The sequence below is a fragment of the Leptinotarsa decemlineata genome, unplaced genomic scaffold (assembly GCF_025532065.1).
Source record: "Leptinotarsa decemlineata unplaced genomic scaffold, Ldec_3_MD MMD2_tig00026282_RagTag_RagTag, whole genome shotgun sequence".
Lineage (NCBI taxonomy): Eukaryota > Metazoa > Arthropoda > Insecta > Coleoptera > Chrysomelidae > Leptinotarsa > Leptinotarsa decemlineata.
In genome coordinates this window covers 23,591,180-23,612,576 of record NW_027412668.1, presented here as the reverse complement: position 1 = coordinate 23,612,576, position 21,397 = coordinate 23,591,180, and the positions used below count along the sequence as shown (strand labels likewise).

Below are 21,397 nucleotides of genomic sequence, written 5' to 3'. Positions count from 1 at the left end.
AAATGCACTTTCCGTTGACCTACCTGGGCAGTAACCATGTTGAAATTTGGAAATAATTCCAAATCTATCTAGAAAAGCCAGCATTTTATTATAGATACACCTTTCGAAAATTTTACACAATACTGTTGAGACTGTTACAGGCCTGTAGTTCTCAATCATAGTTGGATCCCCTTTTTTAAATATCGGCGTAACCGTTCCAATTTTCAATTTGTGAGGAAATATTCCAGTTTCTATTGAAATATTTATCATGTATGCTAGAGGTTCACAAATGCAGTTCATGATATGTTTTATAAGTTTTGTAGAAATGCAATCAATTCCCACAGCATTTGTGTTTTTTAGGCTAGATATTATTTCACAAATGTCTATTGGGTGTACAGGAGTAAAATAAAAAGTTTTAGTTACATGCATTGTTGTGTAGTCATTGAAGGTTGTAAATGAAAAATGTTTCCTGATCAAATCCTTTGCTACAGTAGAAAAATACAGACCAAAACTGTTAGCAATTATACTTTTATCGCTTACAATTCTATTATTTACTGACAATTCAAGATTAAATCTCACCTTATTTTTACTTGTTTGATTTTTTACTATATTCCAGATTTTCTTTTGTTTTTCAAGGTGACTATTATTATCAAGTGAATTCTGATAAAATGAATATTTTGTTTCATTAATTTTTTGTATAAATAGTTTTTTTAGTCTATATAATGTTTGTTAATTCTTGGATCATCTACATTTTTAGTTAACCAGAAAAGATTTTTAAGACTTTTTTCCATGAGAACTATTTCTTCGGTTACCCACTGGTTTTTAAGCGACTGTGTTTCAAGATTAACGGTCTTTTTCACAGTATCAAAGATAAACTAAATGCCAAGCCAAGCTTCGACACTGATCGCTGAATGAGATTCAACTCCTGTTTTGCTCTAAAAAATCATTTTTGATCGAAAACCAGACAGCGCTGTTCATACCCAACAGCATCTTATCAGTGGTGGTAAGCTGAACCACTGATGCAAAGTTGAAATGAACTGACTTTGAATGACAAATATTAAACAATAATGGCAGAGGCATCTCCCGTTACAGAGACGTCATGTATGATAACGACAGACCACTCACTCCATGACTATAAAAAATAAAGAATATGAACGAAACATTATTGAGACGATGAACAAATAATGTTTAATTTAGGAAAATGCTCATATCAGAGCTGTAGAGATCAATTCACTTCTGCGGTTACACAGAAATGAACTGATCCAATGAGTTTATCTTCAACAACATTTAAGACTTCCTCTCATCAAATTATCTGAGTTTTTCTTTTTGCGGCTCGAGTCAGCTGAGATCGGAAACTGATGAGTTGATCTTGGCAAGCCAGGATAGTGTCCTCAACAGGTGCAGGACCTCCACCTTTCTGAGACCTCCAGGCCGTCTCAGCCTATATCCAACGATATGACGCTCTCCTTACCAACTCACGATATCATTACGATTATATTGTGGTAGTGACGGGACACAGGTGTTGCTTCAAGCTGAGAGGGATATTGGGGAGAGGGTAGTGGGGAAAGAGTTAAACCGAATCTCTTGGAACTGTTCATTTCCTATTACCAGGTGATATTATCAAAGTGAAACGAAAATTATCTTGGAATTTTCAACTCCGGGTGTGAAATGTTCGAACTCTACAGACTCCGGCTAGTCATTGGTGGAATGAGGTCCTCATTACCTCCAAACAAAAAATTCACTGTTGAAATCAACAACTTTTGAGTTTGTTCAATCCACACAAAAAACCTGAAACAATTTGTTGAAAATTACTAATAGAGAAATCGAGGTACATTTCCTCCGTTACCTGTTTCAAATAGTTATTTATTTTGCTTTTGGTCTGGTAGCAGCATGTTGATAAGTATCGTCTGATCCGTGCCAGGTATTACATGTTGGAAGTTAAGAACTTCTTAATCTTCAGATCACACAAGTTTGATGGTTGTCGTTCTCATGGGGACAACTGCTGATTAACGGATAAACCCATTCTCTCGTGAACGATTAGTTAGTTTCTTTCGGATTCTCTCTGCAGAATAAAAATGTTTTTTGACCGGATCATACAGTAAACTGAAAGACAATATATCATTAGGTCATTTCACAAAAGTAAATATGAAACTCTGAGTGCAGGATCTGCTGAATCGAAAGATTCAACTAGCTTTTTCAATACGATCGTATAAATTATTCATCTAAAAATTTTCGACGACGCAACAGACAGTTAAAAACACCTTCATCTTCAAGTTTCAACGGCAAACCGAACTCGAGACCTCCTCTACGGATATCATTTCTTCTGATAAAATTAGTACGGGTTTCTGGGAAAACTCCTGTAATCGATTTCCAAAGTTTAATGGAATGTAATTTATTTTTCCCACCTCATAACTAGGTTGAACGTGATATGTATGCAAAAAGTTTAATTGAATTTACACCACCGCTCGGTTCGGTTAGGGATATTTGTACTTACTTTCTGTTGATAGCAAACCGTCATCACAATCACTTGAAAGGTTGTGACCGTAGGTCACAGAGATGGAACAGGGGTGTGGAAAAGATGGAGATGATCAGGAAATCAGTAAATAATTTGATAACTGCATGATAATTGCAGGTGATATGACCCTGTATGGTAACATGATATATTCAATTATTGCCTCATTCTAACTCTGAAAGCTAGTTGAGACGAGAGTATCTCAACACATTCTCAGTGCCGAATTGTTCAGATTGACGATGCCGTTTTCCCTACAAGCAAATCTAGTTCATAAATTGTTCATATCATACGCTTCAATAATCGTATACACATATCATAATTTCATTGCATAATTTTTGATTAACCGTATTTTTTTTGGAAGAAATATCGGAAATGTAGTTTCGAGTAACATGTACACTTGAAAAATATATACGGCTTACTACATGAGGGGACTGTTCAAAAAATACAATGAAAAATAATTATAATAATAATAATAACAATAATAATAATTTTTTTGATGTAGTCCTTCTCGACCACCAGAGCAAGACAATATTTGTCATGGAGTTTTCAGCTCCTGGCGAGACGAAGATCGTCCGAAAAGAGGAGAAAAAACGGATAAAATATCGAGATTTTCTTTTCGAACTCCGCAGACTCTATCCAGACCACTCTGTCAAGATGGTTGTTCGGATTATTGGAGAACTTGGTGAAATGATGCACTCTTTACTGTCGAAATTTAAAATCATACCAGCTTGCCGCAGAAATCTTAGCCGCATAGATGCAGAAGGCTGTCATTCTTGGCTCACTGCGCTTGCTCAGGGCATACGATTCTCGGACCCAATGAGCACTTACCCCACGGTGTGGGGAGTGGTCATTGGTTGATAATGCTGGTGCGCCCTGCCGAATGTATCGGGGCTTCGGGGGATAGGGCCTGACCAGCGCACACTACGGTGAAAAAAAAAGACTTTTGAGTTTTGAGTGTCTACATGACAGAATGGTACTGGATACAGCCTGTAAAGTCGTCAGGAGTTCGAATCCACTTCTCTGCATGGTCCGTGACCATGAGAGAGCAGGAATTGGACCATTTCTCTTCAGGGCAGCTGCCCGAGCAGCTGATGAACTCGGTATAGTTTTCGACACTGAACGAGGTGACCACAACTCTGTCACCGATTTGGAACCCGTTCAGCAAAAAGCTCAGATGAAAGCCGCAGAGATCACCTTACTTCTCCGGAAACAGAAGGATAAGCCAATGCATGGGGTCTTCTTCAATAACATTGGGAACCTTGCTTTTGGTATTGTATCCGTGTATCATTGCCCCAGTAGTGTATTTACCTCTATAATAAAATTAATTAAAATAAATTTAAAAAGAAATACATGTAAAGTGAGTTCGAATCATATCGAGGAGGTTACGTACAGCGCCATCTGCCCGCGAATAGATCAAGCAATAATGTCGATAATTCTGTCAAATACAAATCCCGAGCATTCAAACAGGAATAAATATGAAATGAAAAGGACAGAAACTGACAATCAAACAACCATACATATATACAGGTAAAGCTAATGAAAGCTTGTTAATTAAAAAAAGGTTTTGCATGATCACGGTAGTTTGCTCTAACCATCTCTCTAATTATTTTTTCTGAGATATAAAAACTTCATTTGCTGCTGATACTGAACCCCAAAGACCCCCAAATTGCATGTTTACAGAAAATTCAGTCCACAACTTCGCTCAGAAGATTCATCGGCAACACGTTTTCCTTGATGAACCCAATCCAAACTCTGTTTGAAGGTGGTTGACAATGTTTCGTGGTGTATTTCATCAGTTCGGACTTCCATTGTCTAATATAATATAAATTGATTTGAAATCCCTGAAATCCCGCCAAATGGTCATCTCCCGCTAAAACCAATGGAGCGAAAAGTGGAAAGAGGGGATAGGTGAAAGGTGAAAGCACCCGAACGAACTATAAATAGTCAGATCTCGGAGGAGTAAGTCCAGTTATCACCCGAAGACGATTGTGGATACTAACAACCGAAACGTCGTGACGTAACTTGGTTTGAAATCTTTCAATTTTTATTTTTCATTTCTGTTATTAATATTTTTTTAATTTTCAGCTTTTATTAATATTCCAATTTTTATTTTCTGGATGTAGCTTGTATGTTATTTCCGTGTAATTTCAGTTTTTTGTTTTAATAAAATTGTTTTTTTCGGTTATTCTTTTTATTTTTTCAGAGATTTCAAATCATTTTATATTATATTGGACAATGGAAGTCCGAACTGATGAAATATACCAATTCAGCCCCTGTATTCATGGATTACACGTAGCAAGACGCCCAGGAGCTCCTTCGATTTCATTTTAGAAGATTCACACCTAAATAGAATCACTGAGAATCCTAAACCAATCTTGCCGGAAATTTAATTGAAATATGTACACAGCGAAAAATTGCAAGAGCCTGGTCGAAACTTCAAGATTGTGGACGGTTTCGTCGGTTTTCTAAAATCTATCTGGAAATGTACATACTGTGAACACTTATTGGTAACCTTCGATCTATACTGGGATTCGTCCCACTTTATTCCACAAAGTAATGACCCAGTGAATTTATCAATCACCATGCTTGGACTCCTCCTTTATTGAAGAAGAAATCAGTGTTGGAAATGAAAAATCGATGTGTTCGGAATGCAGAGAAAAAAGAAAGTATACAAAGCCCCTAATAATCCATAAATTACCCCGAATAATAATTATACATTTGAAGAGTTTTTCGCCAAGAGAAAAATCAAATGTTGCTATCGACTTTCTTCTGGAAGGTTTGGATTGGAGTAATTTTGCTGCAGTTAATGCAGTCATGTGTCGTTATAACCTTTATGCATTATCGAATCACAGTGGAAATACTTACAGTGGACATTATGCAACATACTGTAGAGATACGTATACCAACATGTGGCACGGATATAACTTTTCTCGCGTGTTTGCAATTTCAACAAACTCTGTTGTGAGTGAAGAGGCTTATGCTCTCTTCTAAGACGAGAAGATTTATTCCCGAAATTAATGGGCATGAAGAGATGCAAAACTCTACGTTGTGGATCATGTACCTACTCTATGTTGGAAAGTACCAATTTATCGAAGAAGGTAATCGCGTTTCTTGAAAGGAAGAATGTTGGTTGCATAATGAAGAAAACAGAAGCCTTCAACAGTGAGCAGAACAACAGATTCATCAGGAAAGCACATGATGAAACATATCTAATGCTGGAGGTGATTTTAACGAAATATTACGATCGTAGGATATAAAAGTATCAACTTAATTTGCTTTATTTTCAGGTGGCAATAATTTATTGGTGCATGCAGACGGAAAGAATTGGGAAAAGTATCAAATGTTCTAATGATGTGAAAATAACAGATTCCAAAACACATATTGAAAACACTTTTGTAGTAATTGGGCATAAAAACCTGCTATTGCAATATTTTTCTTTACGGCAATCCCATACTCCACTTGATAGATTATTCGTGAAATACAGAATAAGAAATTTCAGAATTTTAAAACTCACCCAATCTTGAAAATTATTCTGGCTTTAGCATTCGTCGAACTTCAGCAACGTTATTTGCGGAAAATGGTGGAACCGTCACAAATTTGAAGAGACACGGTGGCTGGAAGTCTATCAAAGTGGCTGAAAAATATACAGACAATTCGCTCAAAAAACAAAATCAACATTGACAATACCATTCAAAAATTATCAAATGGAAATAATCGATGTGTAACGGAAACTTTACCTTCTCTTTACCTCTCATTTGAATATACCAAGCATTTCAAACAAATAAAATTCGTTCAGTATCAGCGATTACTCAAATTTTCATATAAGTATAAATATGCATGAGAATCAGTTTCTGTTAGTACCAATTTTCTGTTCAAATTCCAATATTTGTTACAAATAATAATTAATGGGAGATATATGGATGAACGAGAAACATTTGCGAGAATGCCTTTGTGAGACGTCTTGCATAAATATCTTCCGGATATAATTCAATATCCAGCGTGGTATTAGCCGGAGAAGTAGTTGTTTTCCGGTAGGCATTTACCAGAACCTATTGTGCAGTTAGTTAAGAGAGATGAATGTTTCAATATTTCATTTCATCTCATGAGAATCAGAAAGTTGTTCTACATAGAAAAATAATTACCAAATGTGTTATTTTACACAGTTGCCAAAAACATAGTGTACGCAACATGTTCGAAAAAAAGTTTGTTGGCTCGCAAACTTCCAAAAACAGTGTTTTTGGAATTTGTTAAGTAAATTACTATTTTGTAGCAACCGATGCAAAATAATTACAGAATTGAAACCGATAATTTTTCTGTGATATAGTAATTAGAGGACTATTGATGATTTTCATGAAATATGACTGACATGAATTATACTTAATAATGTGAATATGAATAACATTTCATGTATTGTGTTCAAAATCGAACCATTGCATTTTTTCAGAAATCTCAATCATTCATGAACCACTCAATGGCAACGTTCGTCAAAGTTTTTCTCGTCTCTTCATTCCACTAACCACGGCACTGCCGAGGACTAAATTATTCAGCGAATATTTCCTTTTTTTCCATTTCGTCAAATTGGCTGTAGGTGACTAGCTAAGCCATAGCCTTTCGTTCCAGCCGCATCTACTGCTCAAAGCCCTCTTTGAAGTTTGGTTAATTACTCGTCGGGAGAAAGCGTTTTTTGCATTTGGTGTGGAGGTTCAGCATAGTTCAAAAATGTTTGTTGGATTTGTTGCGTTTCCTGTAGAAGATTAAATGTGTCTTTCATCCAACTCGAAATGATCCACTGGATTATTCATATTACTGTGAGTTTGATCGATTGAAAGAACATGATATTTCACTGATGAAACTGGAATAGGTACATGTAATTTTTTTTCTCAAGAAACTCGAAATTGTTACCTCTGAAAAAAAAATTATGAGTAGAATGCTTTTCAACTGATGATTTTTAGATGGTTAAGTTTCGATTTCTTTCCTTTCCATTCATAACTAAATTTGAAAATGTACATCGAATATTCAATACATTTCACATGAGGATTGTAATATTTACTCGTACATACATACTTTTAAATATAAATTTACACCATCGAAATTCAGAAATTACCTCCCCCACCACGAAATTTAGATAAAAATCCGCAAATACAACTAATAATTTTTTGAGGACAAAACATAAGCACTACAGAAAAATCCTTAAGGCACTCTAAGAGCGGTGTCTGTGCGAAAGTAGTGATTCACATTGGATTTGAATCGCTGGAGATAGAATCCATTTGGAAAAACATTTTCAGGAAGTTCATTCCAAATAAACGCAGTTCTCCAGATGAATGAGTTATTGAACAGTGGCGTTCGAGGTGTATTGAATTGAACCTCAAAACAATGAGCAGCAACAGCCCGTCATAGTGCAGTGTCCAATGTTTCAATTGGTCAATGGGAAAGAAATGTGCAAAATATCCAAGAAAACTCTGAAGACGTTTTTTAGTAGTAGCTAGATTAACAATTACCTGAGTGCTTTCAACTTTTTTAACAAAATTTATGATTAAACTATGTCTATGAAAACATACTAGATAATGAATATTTCAAAACCAAATTTCGGAATATTCATCTTTCCCGACTACCTACACCTCTCCTTGATATAGTCTCCAGGCACAGTTTGATCTCTGTAAGAATTTTTATACATGTACTGTTTCTTCCTCGCTTGAGGCTTTGTTCACGAGATGGAGCTGTTCCTAGTTAACAATTTTCCTTTCAGACAAAGTTCATACATGAAGGTGAGCCGCGTTGAAATTATTCGAGTTCCAGGCACTTCGCTCTTTGGGTCTGAAATTTGCTGCACTAATGAGAGGTAATACTACGAAACCGGTCTGTGGGTGATTTACTCGAATAATTTCAGCATGGTCCTGCTCTGCGAGGTATCTTGAATGAATGTCTGTCGAATATAATTCAATATCTAGCGTGGTATTTCAAGATGGCCGCAGCTATAAAATGGCGGATTATATATTTTCTCACAACTACCTCCATATGGGTATCGAATGACAGGGTTTGATTATGAGAATAGTAGTACACTCAGAAAAAAAAATTCAAGATGACCGCAGCTTCAATATGGCGAATTACATATTTTTTCACAACTACTTCAATATGGGTATCAAATGACAGGATTCGACTAGTAGAATAATGGTAAACTCTGAAAAAGCTGCAAATTTAGGATGGCCGAAGCTGCAAAATGGCGGAATCCATATTTTCTCACAACTACATCAATATGGGTATCCAATGACAGGGCTTGAGTAGTAAAAGAGTTAGGTTAGGTTAGGTTAGGTTAGCTCAGAAGTGAGTGGGTCTATTCTAACCTCCACCGCAACCGGCAAGGATTTATTGTTAGTAGAAGAGTAGTACACTTTGGAAAAGATGCAAATTCAAGATGTCTTCAGCTACAAAATGGCGTATTACATATTTTCTCATAACTACCTCAATATGGGTATTGAATGGCAGGGCTTCACTAGTACTATAGTAGAACACTATGAAAAAGATGCAAATTCAATATAATTCATGCAAAGAACGTTGTTAACTCACAATCGGGATACAAGCATGGATCTCCCACCCAAGTCAAGATTTTTTATCGTGTCGAGGACTGTGTGGCGTAAGAGTGGCTAAGAATTAGAAACTAAAAATTCGAAAATAAAATAAGTGAAGAAGTTTTTATGTTCAACGGTTTTATTGGAAAAAAAATGATAATGATGTAGATAATGTACTAAAAACTTTGGATGTAATATTTACTCAGGTTACGCCACAATCAACGATATTTTTATTCATTTTTTATCTGATCAATACCGTAGATTGCTAAGAAGAGTGGTATGAGGACTGCTACTTAGGACCTTCTGAATTATTTTTTCGCTTTCATTACATAATCGACATCATTATCATTTTTTTTTATCAAAACCATTCATAATATTTTTTTTCTACATATTTCAGTTGATGATCACGCTCGACCAATAAAATCAACCAACATATTGAAGTTGAGTGATGTGTAGTTTTTTTCAAGTGTACCAAACGCTGCTCATATACTATTCTCTTCAAGAATCAATATTACTAAACAGAGAGTTAATCAAGCAAAAAATTGTATACAGACTTAATCGCAAATTCCATTTATATGTATTCAACTGGTGTTCAAAAGTTTAACTGAAGAATTTATTATGTAGTGAAACGCGTCTTATATATAAAGTTCCTAGTTTGAAAATTTTTGATAATCATCATGCTAGTATCGGCCAATTTCATCACATATCTATTTTTTATGAGTTTCAGTTCTGATTTTTATTTTTTTACTTAGCTCCAAATTATTGTTTTCACCTACTGCAAAAAGGTATGTTTGGACAAAATGGTTTTCAAAGTGAACTTTCACATTCATAAGTATTTTTTATTTTAAACTATTTCATTTAGATTTATTCCACGCCAGCAGAATCATTGTCTACGAAATGAATATCATGTAAGAATTCTTCAATCTGACCAGCTGCATTTCGAGTATTATATTTCAGATCATAATTGAATTCCTTCTGTCACCTATGACCGTGAGTATTCGCAAACTCAGACTAAAACAAAAAAGTATACAAGAAGCAGTACTTATGAAGGATCCTATCCAACTAATCGTAATTGCTGCTCATTCCTACCGCCACCCCTTTTGTTCTTATTTACTACTATATTAATCTAATTACACCGTTCGTTTTTTGCAGGATGTGGTTGTGGCTGTGTCCCTTGGTGGTCTTCCTCAGTGTCCTGCAGGAAATCAGCCCTGGTCCGGCTTGCAGGATCAGTGAGTTTCCATGTCGCAGCGGCCGGTGTATTCGTCTGAACGGATATTGCGATGGCAACGATGATTGTGGCGACGGATCCGACGAACCTCCATTTTGTACAGGTTTGTTTGATTAATTCTCTTTACTTCAGGTCGATGAACATGATCATGTACATGTACATATATATAAAATATATAATAATATAATAAATAAATTAATAAATTTATAAATAAATAAATAAATTCACGCATGCATTCTTTTTTTTTAGCTATAAATTCGAACTACTACCACTAGAAATTAATCCCGGGTGGAGAAAATTCGCAGGGTATTTAACGCGTTGATTTTGTATCAGTGATTATAATCCGAATGCACTCATGAAAGTACATATTCGAGTGAAGTATGTACAAGTATGATTTTTTTCAATTTTGCAAAACACATCATTTCAGTACCTAATCATGTCGTTGTGGTTTATAGTCCGGTCAGAATAAACATTTCAGTTCACAATAATTCGTATACAGTTGAAAATTGGCACAGGTCTTGAAACACTGTTATGAATGAAATTTAAATAGTCGTCACTGATTTCATATGTGTTGAATAATCAATTGAAAGCCATATTTCATTTGTATCGTCAATGGTGGAGTGTTATCATAAGTAAGTATATATTTGATTGAAATTTTAGATCATGCCTGTTCCTTTTCTTCAACTCCAGATAATAAGCATCACCATTTCGAATCACATGTGAAGTGGTGTACTCAACGCACTCAATTAAATGTGGTGTTTACGGATTTTCTGCTATCAAAAAAATAAGATTAAGCAAACCAAGAAAAAACTGATCCAATGGTACGACGAGCACAAAAAGGCATAGATGAACCCAATAATATATAAATGAAACCTCGCAACACACGCCAGTCAAAACAAACATAATTTTCCCCACCAGAGAACATAACACAGAGAACATAAAACAAGTCAATAAAGGAAACCGCATGAACATCTATAAACATCTATGAATTTAACAGTCATAATCCACTTATCGAGGAACAAATACAAATCAAAACAACAAGACCTAACATTCAATATATTACACAAAACAATACACACTCCTAGAAACAGTAAATCTAGAGAAGATCAAACACAAAGAATATCACCTAATGTAACCCAAATTCAGGAAAATTTACCTAAAGTACCTGCAGTTTCTGCACTAAGGCGTTCGGACCGCATGAAACAAACAAGAGGTTGACACGTTCAGTTTGAGTAGAGCCTTGATGATGATAGCACGACCAGCTGTCGAAAGCGCTCGCATATAATTAAATAGGAGTTATAACAGTTTTGTAACAGATGCATAGATAAATAGATAAGTACTATTTTGATCTTCCCATATTGATTTCAATTTAAGAGCCACCGGTAGAAATTGAAATCAATATGAGAATGATCAAATTAGTACTTATCTTTGATTTTCATGGAATTATTTTCCAGATTGTATATATATATATATATATATATATATATATATATATATATATATATATATATATATATATATATATATATATATATATATATATATATATATATATATATATACATACATATATATATACACGTAGACACAACTTTTTCGAGTAACATGCACTTTTCCAATATATATATATATATATATATATATATATATATATATATATATATATATATATTGAAAAAGTGCATATATATATATATATATATATATATATATATATATATATATATATATATATATATATATATACATATATATATATATATATATATATATATATATATATATATATATATATACATATATATATATATATATATATATATATATATATATATATATATATATATATATATATACATATATATACATACATATATATACGTAGACACAACTTTTTCGAGTAACTTTTTGTTAAATTCGATCTAGAAATGCACTTTTCCAATTTTTTTCAAAAAAAAAGTTAAATTTGACAAACACTGAACGTCAGTGGGTCGCAGTTGGCCGCATCATTTCAATTTAAATATAAAGCACAAACAAGTGCCGAAGTTAAACTTCATTGAAACTTTTTGAAAATATATATATATATATATATATATATATATATATATATATATATATATATATATATATATATATATCTATATATATATATATATATATATATATATATATATATATATATATATATATATATATATATATATAAGTGCGCACCACATGGGAAACTTTTTTTTTCTAAAAGTTTCAATGAAGTTTAATATCTGAGCTGTTACAAAGAAAACTCTTTGTTATATGTCAAACTTTCGGTATATTTCACACCTTCGTCAGGACAACTACAATAATAAGATTATATCTATCTTGTAAAAAATATATAAATATGGAGAACTTACTAACGTGAGAATGTGAGAATAAAATATAAAAAGGTTCAAAAACAGATAGAAAAACATAAAATAATGACAGTTGATGAAAATTTCGGCTGACAATGTTGAGTGGGAAAATTTTGAATAATACTCGAATTACTAGATCTTTTATTTTCTTTATCATATTTCATATTTATATGAATATTATTTCAAGTTTTTCTATCTGTTTTTGAACCTTTTTATATTTTATTCTCACGTTAGTGAGTTCTTCATATTTATATATTTTTTACAAGATACCTAATCTCACTATTGTAGTTGTCCTGACGATGGTGTGAAATATACCGAAAGCTTGACATATAACAAAGAGTTTTCTTTGTAACAGCCCAGCTATTGACTGCAACCTCACAAATTGAACCAATTTATAGTTAATCCAATCACTAATTCTTCTGGTGTATATATATATATATATATATATATATATATATATATATATATATATATATATATATATATATAGGATAGGTTTCCGCGGTCAGCAGTATGTTGCCCTTGAGTTCGGGTTGAACCGTGTCTGGAGTTTTGTATTCGACATTTCGGCTCACATTTTGGAGCCATTTTCAATAATTTGATATGACTTGATGCCCACTCTCCAGGTCTCGTCGCGAGTTTTCACTAAGGTCTCAATCTGCCTACTCCTCAGATTGAACTGTTCTGTTCAATTAAGAAAATCATATGTTTCAAAAGAGAGTTCAAAGTTTCACACAAACAAAATTAGAGTTTGGAACTGAATTATTTGGAAGCAATAGAAATTAGTGAACTTAAAATTTCAAACATTGTAATGAATGACCAACTCAATTTGAATAGATCTTCATCATTGAACATTGAAACCAAGGAAGTATTATTATTGATGTAAAAGTAAGGTAATATGCTTCAGGTAATTATAATTGAAGAAGTACCTCAGATATATGAAAATTGTAGGGGTTTAAGTGATTTAATGGAGGTAGTCCAATTGTAGTTACCTGTGGTATATAAATATTAGCGTGAGCTTCAACTTGCAGTATTCAAATCACTGTTGAAGGAGCTACTGTGTTAGCGAAAAATGTAATATATTTTTCAAATGGAGATCAAATCGTGAGGTGTAGTTTATGAAATTACTATGGATATTCTTCAAATAACTGCCGAATCAATCAGAAGAAAAATGACTGAAATCAATATTTTAAAACCTCATTAAAGAACTAATCCTGCCACAAAACAATCCTATTACAAATATATACAAATATATAATGTCATATCAGTATTCTTTCATCTACAAAAAGTTGAAAACAATAATTTTTCGATATTTGATTTTGCCAGTGAATTTCACCAACTTGACCATATTTACAAAATTGAAATGTCACCCTATCTTTTGAATATGTAAGGTTTGAAAACTGGCCCAGCAAACTTCCAGAGGGTAATGGATGAGGATTCTAGGAATCTCAGACTCTCATTTTTGGATTTACAAACATTTCTTCTCATATTCTTCCATGTTACTTATTGCTTGTTTACTATTTACAAATTCATCAAGAATATATATCTCTTATTATAAAATATTCTTATTATGAAATATTATCACTGGAACGCAATCATTCGAAAGAGATTTGTAATATCTACACCTTCTTACTTGAAGTGTAATGAAACTTTGCTCGAAAATGTCTCCGCGATCATCCAAAATTCCTTCCATGTTGTGTATCTATCCAATTTACGACAATTGGCAATTATTTCAGAAATATATAAGAGATTCTCAGCTTCAAAGATTACGCCGATATTTCTCTCGGGTATTCTCTTTGAGACAGTAGCTGATCAATGATCCAAGTACACTTGAGAACGATAGAATTTTGTGTTTTCAAATTGGGAATCACTTAAGGAATTATATACTTTTTTTTTTAACAAATAGAAGTGTATTGGAATGCTACACAATTGAGAATAATTGTCAATTGGAAATATAGATTGTAGTATGCCTGAGGTTGTGATCCACGAATATCTACGTGGATCTTTTCGTTGTTATATCTTTTCGTTTTGATTCCACTTCTGAAATGGGATAGTTCTTTCTCAATCCAGAAATATATTTCTTCAAAGATGTTTTTCGATATTCACAAATTGCAGTATTATGAAACGTATCATGTATCAACTGGAGGTTTCCCATAAATGAATAAATTCTATTCTCATAAAGCTATCAAACGCAAAAAAATGTTCATGAATGACATTTCCTCCTTTTCATGAATGATGACGTATGTCATCACCCACGGTGATTCGAAAGTACATATAGACTATAACTACAAGGAGTCACATCTGCTACATTTGATGGTAAGATTCAACTTGCCTCTAACTATTTCCATTAGAGAGAATGTTTCATAATGAATTACTGAAATACGGAAAAACTCATGGATTCATAGAGGCTTTGTCCATTTTTCTATTTCCTTGCAAATCAAATACGTCGGTTTCTCATGTCCGTCCAAACATTTCTCTCTTGTGAAGGAATACAAGCATTGTGACAAACTCAACTGGCTAGTTCTTTCGGGTATGGGAAGTAAAAAATCCCAAGAAGGATCGAAAGTTATCAATGAGTTTCCACAGTGTATGCACTTCATCATGGATTTCAATTGATCAACGAAATTATCTACAATCTTATAGTTATATATTGTAAGAATCGATCACCCAATAAGAAATATTTTGTCGAGCTGCCGCTGGTGATGGAAAGCTAAGACGATGAATCATAATTACGATATTGAAAGTTATTTGTTTTCGTGACGATTCAACGGAATATTGTTAGGAAAATTATGAATTCATTCGGTGTTTGTCCATGCTCGGATACAGCCGCCGCTCTTTTTTAGTCATTGTATGTGATTCAGTATATGTGGAAGAGAATAAAGGGTCTTATTCAATGTGCGTCCAGTGTTTATTTCTATTATTAAACTCAAATATCTCAGCCATGAGTCTTGGGCTTTTTCGCTGTCGCTCAATTTTTCGCTAATCTCCGTTTAGATCGGTTTAGATTTCTCATTAATTATTTCAACTTACAACGATAGGTATTAATTATTTTAACGTCATCATAAAAACCCCTTGAAAGATAATGAAGGAACTCCTGGGCGTCTTGATGCGCATTATCTATGAATCGAGGGGCAAAACTCTGAATCTACTCTATCACAATTCCTTGATAACTCCTGCGCCCTCTATACTTGAAATACTGGTATTCATCATTTTTTAATTAGGTATTGCAGAAACCATCTCGTGTTGCCCGGTGTTGCCAACAGTTTTCAACCCATCAAGCCAAAGGGTTTCGACTGAAAAATATATCACTGATTTCATTTTATTGTAGCTGTTAATATTACGTTCACCACTGCTGTTTTTATCCGAGTAATCACAAATTCAATGATTCTCCTTACCGTTGGGCCAGTGGAATAAGGAATTTGATTGGATAGACTTATGGTAGATTTTTCAAATTTTTGAGAAAATGATAATTCCGCATCTTCCGAGAAAATCGGGATTTGATTTACGGATTCAGGAATATTTCATATAATTTTTGAGTAGTCGGAAGAGTACCCACGACCGATGTGGCATTACTTACACCTTCAAATGAGGATACTGATTCTTCGAATTAAAAATGTATAGGCTCTGTTGTAATTGATAGAGTTCATCATTCTTCTACCACTTTTTTTTCAACAACTCACAAAAATAAAATCCAATAATATCAAAGGTTTCAGTTGTAACAGGAAAGGAATAGTAGGAACTTAGAACGTTAAGTATTTCCGAAATTTTGATTTTTCTGCATTTATAGCAGCTGCACCACTGGAATAAGACGTTGCAGCAAGGTGTGAAGCTGCAACTGTGTCTACGCAGGTGAAATTCCAAATCAGAGGTTTTTAAAATTTCCAAGTAATTAGAATCATCCCGTCTGGACGCTTTCCATTATCTCGACAGACACTAAGGCGTTCAAGAACTGAAAGAACCTCTGAAGTAGCTGAAACTCTTTTTACAAGATCAATAATGAAATGATGTCCTGAAAATCTGCCAGAACTAAATTTATAACTCAGGCCATGGTAACAATTTTCGTCTACAGTGGATCTACATATGACTAACACAAATTGAAGAATTCAACTGAAGACCTATCAACCGATCTAAGGGGGTATCCAAAGAAGCTACAGAAAGAGAATTCAGACAGGCACCAGATTATTTGGACATAAGAGCTTTGAGTCTAGCCATTTGAATATCGGAACGTTCAGCTGATTCAAGAGGTTGTTTGTGGACCAAATTAATCATTGGATAATCCCTGGCTTTTTAGCACGTTTTCTATTGAAAAAGAGTGGAGTGGATCAAATGACTAGAAGAGAAAAGAAAAGCTGGCAGTGGAAGGACGAGGCTAATAGAATACCTCAACCACAGGAGTTAACTGGGAGAGTAGCTTGACTCCAAGTAATATAAATGAATTTATTATTGGTGATTTTTTGTGCAGATTGGTGTAAGGGGGAATCGAATTCTTGTAACTAACTTATTTCGACACATCTGTATCTCAAGGTATATGATAATTCGGGGATTGTCAAATAGTATTTCAAGAAAAAAAATGGAAAGGAAGGCTTTTGAGACGAGATGACAATAGGAAGACAGAATCTGTTTCCTATGTGAGACAACGTGATAAATACTACAGAGAAAATAGCTTCCAATAATGACTAGTGTGCTTTGAGGGCGATTTCAATTCGTGGGTGAATTATTGTGAATGGATTTGTAAACATCTGAAAAGGAGCAAAAATTTCACGTTCTGCCTTGGTGAACCCCTCCCAAAATTAAAAAATGTTGAATTTCGACAACATTGATTGATAAAAAAAAGGTGAGGAATAATTTTGTGTGTTTTTAGCAAAATTATGTTTCTCTGAATCATGTTGACGGTGTTTTCATAATTTAGTTCAACAACAGCATGTGTAACTGCTTCACATTCTCCTGGAGTTCCAAATTCAAATTGAAGACTACGAAACGAATTTCCTTGGAATACGAAAACATTCATACATGGTATCACCCTACAAAATAGGATAAATATCGGGATTCAGTCGATCGCTCAGCCAAAAGTTACACTAGGTTCACAACCAGAACTTTTTGATGTCGAGTCTTGTAGATGGAAAGATCCGGATTGCCATAGTGAGTTCGCCATGCGGAATTTTATTCGATACAGATTTTGATAAACAAATGTTTTACATGAATAATTCTCACTATAAAAGATTCACAAAATCGCAACACAGTTATACAATACCTTTCTCAAGCAAGATATGATTCACAATTTTCAGATTGTCTCAAAGCTATTTTCCGCATTTCTTTGGCCTTGGTCTGCAGTTGCGTGTGCCTTACGTCTCACAAAAAAATATAGAATATCTTTCCAATATATGCGAAAATGAACTTTTCAAATGAAAGTATTTCTGTCAGTCACACAAAATAATGAATATAAATTTTTCGAAACAGAAAAATTTATTCAGAAACAGAAATCTTTCCCAAACATTCGGAAACTTGGGATCTGTTCCCTTTATTTTTTTTAATCGATTCGTCAAGCTCGTTCCCCAGATCTTACACAAAATATTTGTTCCATCTTCCAGGTACACTACTCCAAGGTTTCTGAACTGGCACACCAAATTGAATCACGTGCTGAAAATTGACAGTTTGATTTTTCTGGAATTTCTGTATTTACAAATAATTTGAATAACTATATACAGGGTGTTTCAGAATTCGACGGACAAACTTATACCACGTCATTCCTCTTGCAAAATGATGAAAAATGAGGTAGGACATGTGTGTCCGGAAATGAGCCGTTTCAGAAATACAGGGCGTTGAAGTTGCAAAATAAAAAGACCCTTTTCGTCGTAGCTCCCGGACTAAAAGGAATAAATTAATGAAACTCAGCAAATCGATTACGAGCTAGAATGTGCTTCCTCCAGTGGTATGTTTGCTTCAGTATCAGTAGCCAGTGGCGTTCCAGCGGGGTAATAGCTTATATTTCCCCCCTTATTTTTTACGCCACTGACTTTATATCCACAACCGTCTTTTTTTTGAATTCCTTGATCAATTTTACGTAAAAACCAAATAAACATTCACTATGAAAAAACCAGTAGTTTTCGAGAAAAATTGAGTTGAACTGATACGTGCATTCTTATATGGGAATAATCGATTAAAATAATCGAAATTCCAAAACCAAAATTATTTGAACTCTTTTATGATTTTACCATTAATTTAGCGCTTGCAAGTGATGGTAATTATTGTGGGTTTTCTATCATCGTACCAATTTTTGTTATGTTTAGCATATTGTAATGACAAATCATAACTCTTGAGGCTTATTTTCGTGCTTGTCAATAGATTTCATTGTTGAAATGTTTTCATTGTTCTCAGATCTTCGAGTGACTTTGTGATCTGAAAAAAAGTGACCCCAAATAAAATTTGCGATCATTCGGAATCTCGACTGAGTTAGGCTCCAATAATCCTAAAATAACACCATTATTCTGGATTTTGGGAAAATTATTTTTTGTTCACAATTATCCTGTTTTTCCCATTCGTGAAATCACACTTCTCTTTGTAGAATCGTAAATATCTTGAAGAATATTCATTAATAAGAAAATGAAAAACATTCTCAAAGTATACAGTGTTTTCAAATTTTCACAGATGAAGCCGAAAAACAAAATTTTACCAGTAGACTCTAATTATACGCCTGAAAAAAAGAAATGTATTTGGAAGAAGTCAATTTATTTGAATAACCATCTGATAAGATCTTCGCTAACTCTAGTCAGTAAATGAAGTTTTTTAAATAAATGAAGAAATGGAAGTTGTCTATTAACAGCTGATTACATAACTCTTAGTTGGATGTCGGTACTCATAATTCATCTTTGAGTAGAAATATCATGTTCAAAATATACCTTCTCTACACATATTCTAGATAATGTGATAAGAAACAATACTGTTGAAATTCTAGAACAGTGAGTCATATTTTTTGTGTTATCTTCGTGTTCGGCTTGTATGTGATGTTGATGTTCAGTGGTTTGAAGATGTTTGTTAATTTTTTGGTTTGGTGTCCTACGTACGTAAATGCTGTCCATCGTTGTGTTGTTTTGTCTGTTGGGGTGGCTTAATCCTTGTTCTGTATTTTTTGTTGAATTCTGTTTTCTAGTTTATCTATTGTCTTTTGGGTGTATCCGTTTTCGTTCGCTATTTGGTATATAATTTTCCCTTCTTTGTTTCGGGCTTCATTGCTGAGTGGTATCCTCAACATTCTATATATGAATGCGTTATAGGCAGCCATTTTGTGTGATGGTGGATGGTTTGAACTTGCGGGTATGGTGGAGCTTGTTTGTGTAGGTTTCCTGTATATTGCCATTTGAAATTGTGTTTTGTTGTGGTTATATCCTATGGTTATGTCCAGGTAGTTAAGTTTTGAGTTGTATTCTTCCTCAATGCTGAAACATAGTTTTATTTCGTTAATTTATTTTTTTATTTGTTCTATTCTTATTCCATTGTTTTGTGATATGTACAGTCAATCGTCAACGTATTTGAACCATTCTCCTTTTTCATCATGTGTTTTTATTATTGTTAAGATTTTCTTACCTATGGTTTTTAGGTATATTTCGGATATAATGCTAGATAGTGGAGATCCCTTCAGATTCGAAATAATTTTGATTAAGTATTGTATTTAGACTGTGTTCCATTTGGTTAATGTAGGTTTTGTCTATGTTTTGGTGTTTTAGTTTCTCATATATGATGTTTATACTTTCGTTGACTGGTATGTTGGAGTACATGTTTTTTTATGTCGAACGAGAACAGTTTAGTGTTCGGACTGACATTTGTCGTAGAGATTCTGTCTGTGAGGTCCATTGAATTTTTGATGCTGTGGTCGTTGTTCCTGGTGATTTTGTTTTTCAGTTCGTCGGCTATGATTTTTGAAATTTTGTATGAAGGTGCTCTGGCGATTTCAGCACGATGAATCACGATCCAACCACAAAATATGAAAGACAAATTAATAGCCTAATAAAATCCAACAAACAAATCTTCAACAACAAAGCATTGAACAGATACACAGTCAACAACCCATAAGGAAAATAAACTAATAATGCTGGTTATCAATTTCGCCAGAGCACCTTCATACAAAATTTCAAAAATCATAGCCAACTATCACGTTACACAATGTTGGTACTCTCAGTACAAATAGTGATATGATGAATCGAGACAGTAAAAAAAAATTGTATTGCAACTTTTTCATATTAGCTACCAAAGAAATAAAAATCATGTATTACCCACCTGTTGAGTAAATTCTCAATTTTGATTGTAGATACACCTCTTCCAATATTTCAGAGATTTAAATGAAGTGAATAAATGATAGTATTTTCTGAAGAAATGTAAGAATTATAAATTAATATACGTTTCAACTATGATTTGAATATTGAAACTTGAAATTAATCAATTTCCTACCTGCAATTGCTTGCTAGCATAACACACCATCAAAAACAAAAATATAACGGAACCATATCGGAATCGCAGAACACGGAAAACAAACTATCAAGTGTCTAAAGACAACTACGGTTTTTCATGCATTTCAGTAGAGCGTTGTCAGATGAGCTCTTCATTTTAACAATACTGATAAGAGTGATGGGACATCTTCAGATGATTCGCCGTTTTTGGCAGTTTTTTTACGTTGAATAATATTAAATCAATAGGTAGAATTGGAACCTCTGGCGTAAAATAATTACCA

The 21,397-nt window shown here is 33.7% G+C and overlaps 1 protein-coding gene across 1 annotated transcript in view; it reads left to right on the top strand.

Annotated features, from left to right (window-relative positions):
• Nucleotides 1-10,060: 10,060 nt before the first annotated feature.
• Nucleotides 10,061-21,397, top strand: part of LOC111516192 (uncharacterized) — a 267,285-nt gene continuing 255,948 nt past the window's right edge. Inside the window, exon 1 of the mRNA XM_074180109.1 lies at nucleotides 10,061-10,391. Within this exon, the coding sequence (XP_074036210.1) occupies nucleotides 10,211-10,391 (181 nt within the window). The 5' untranslated portion in view covers nucleotides 10,061-10,210. The remainder of the gene's footprint in view (nucleotides 10,392-21,397) is intronic.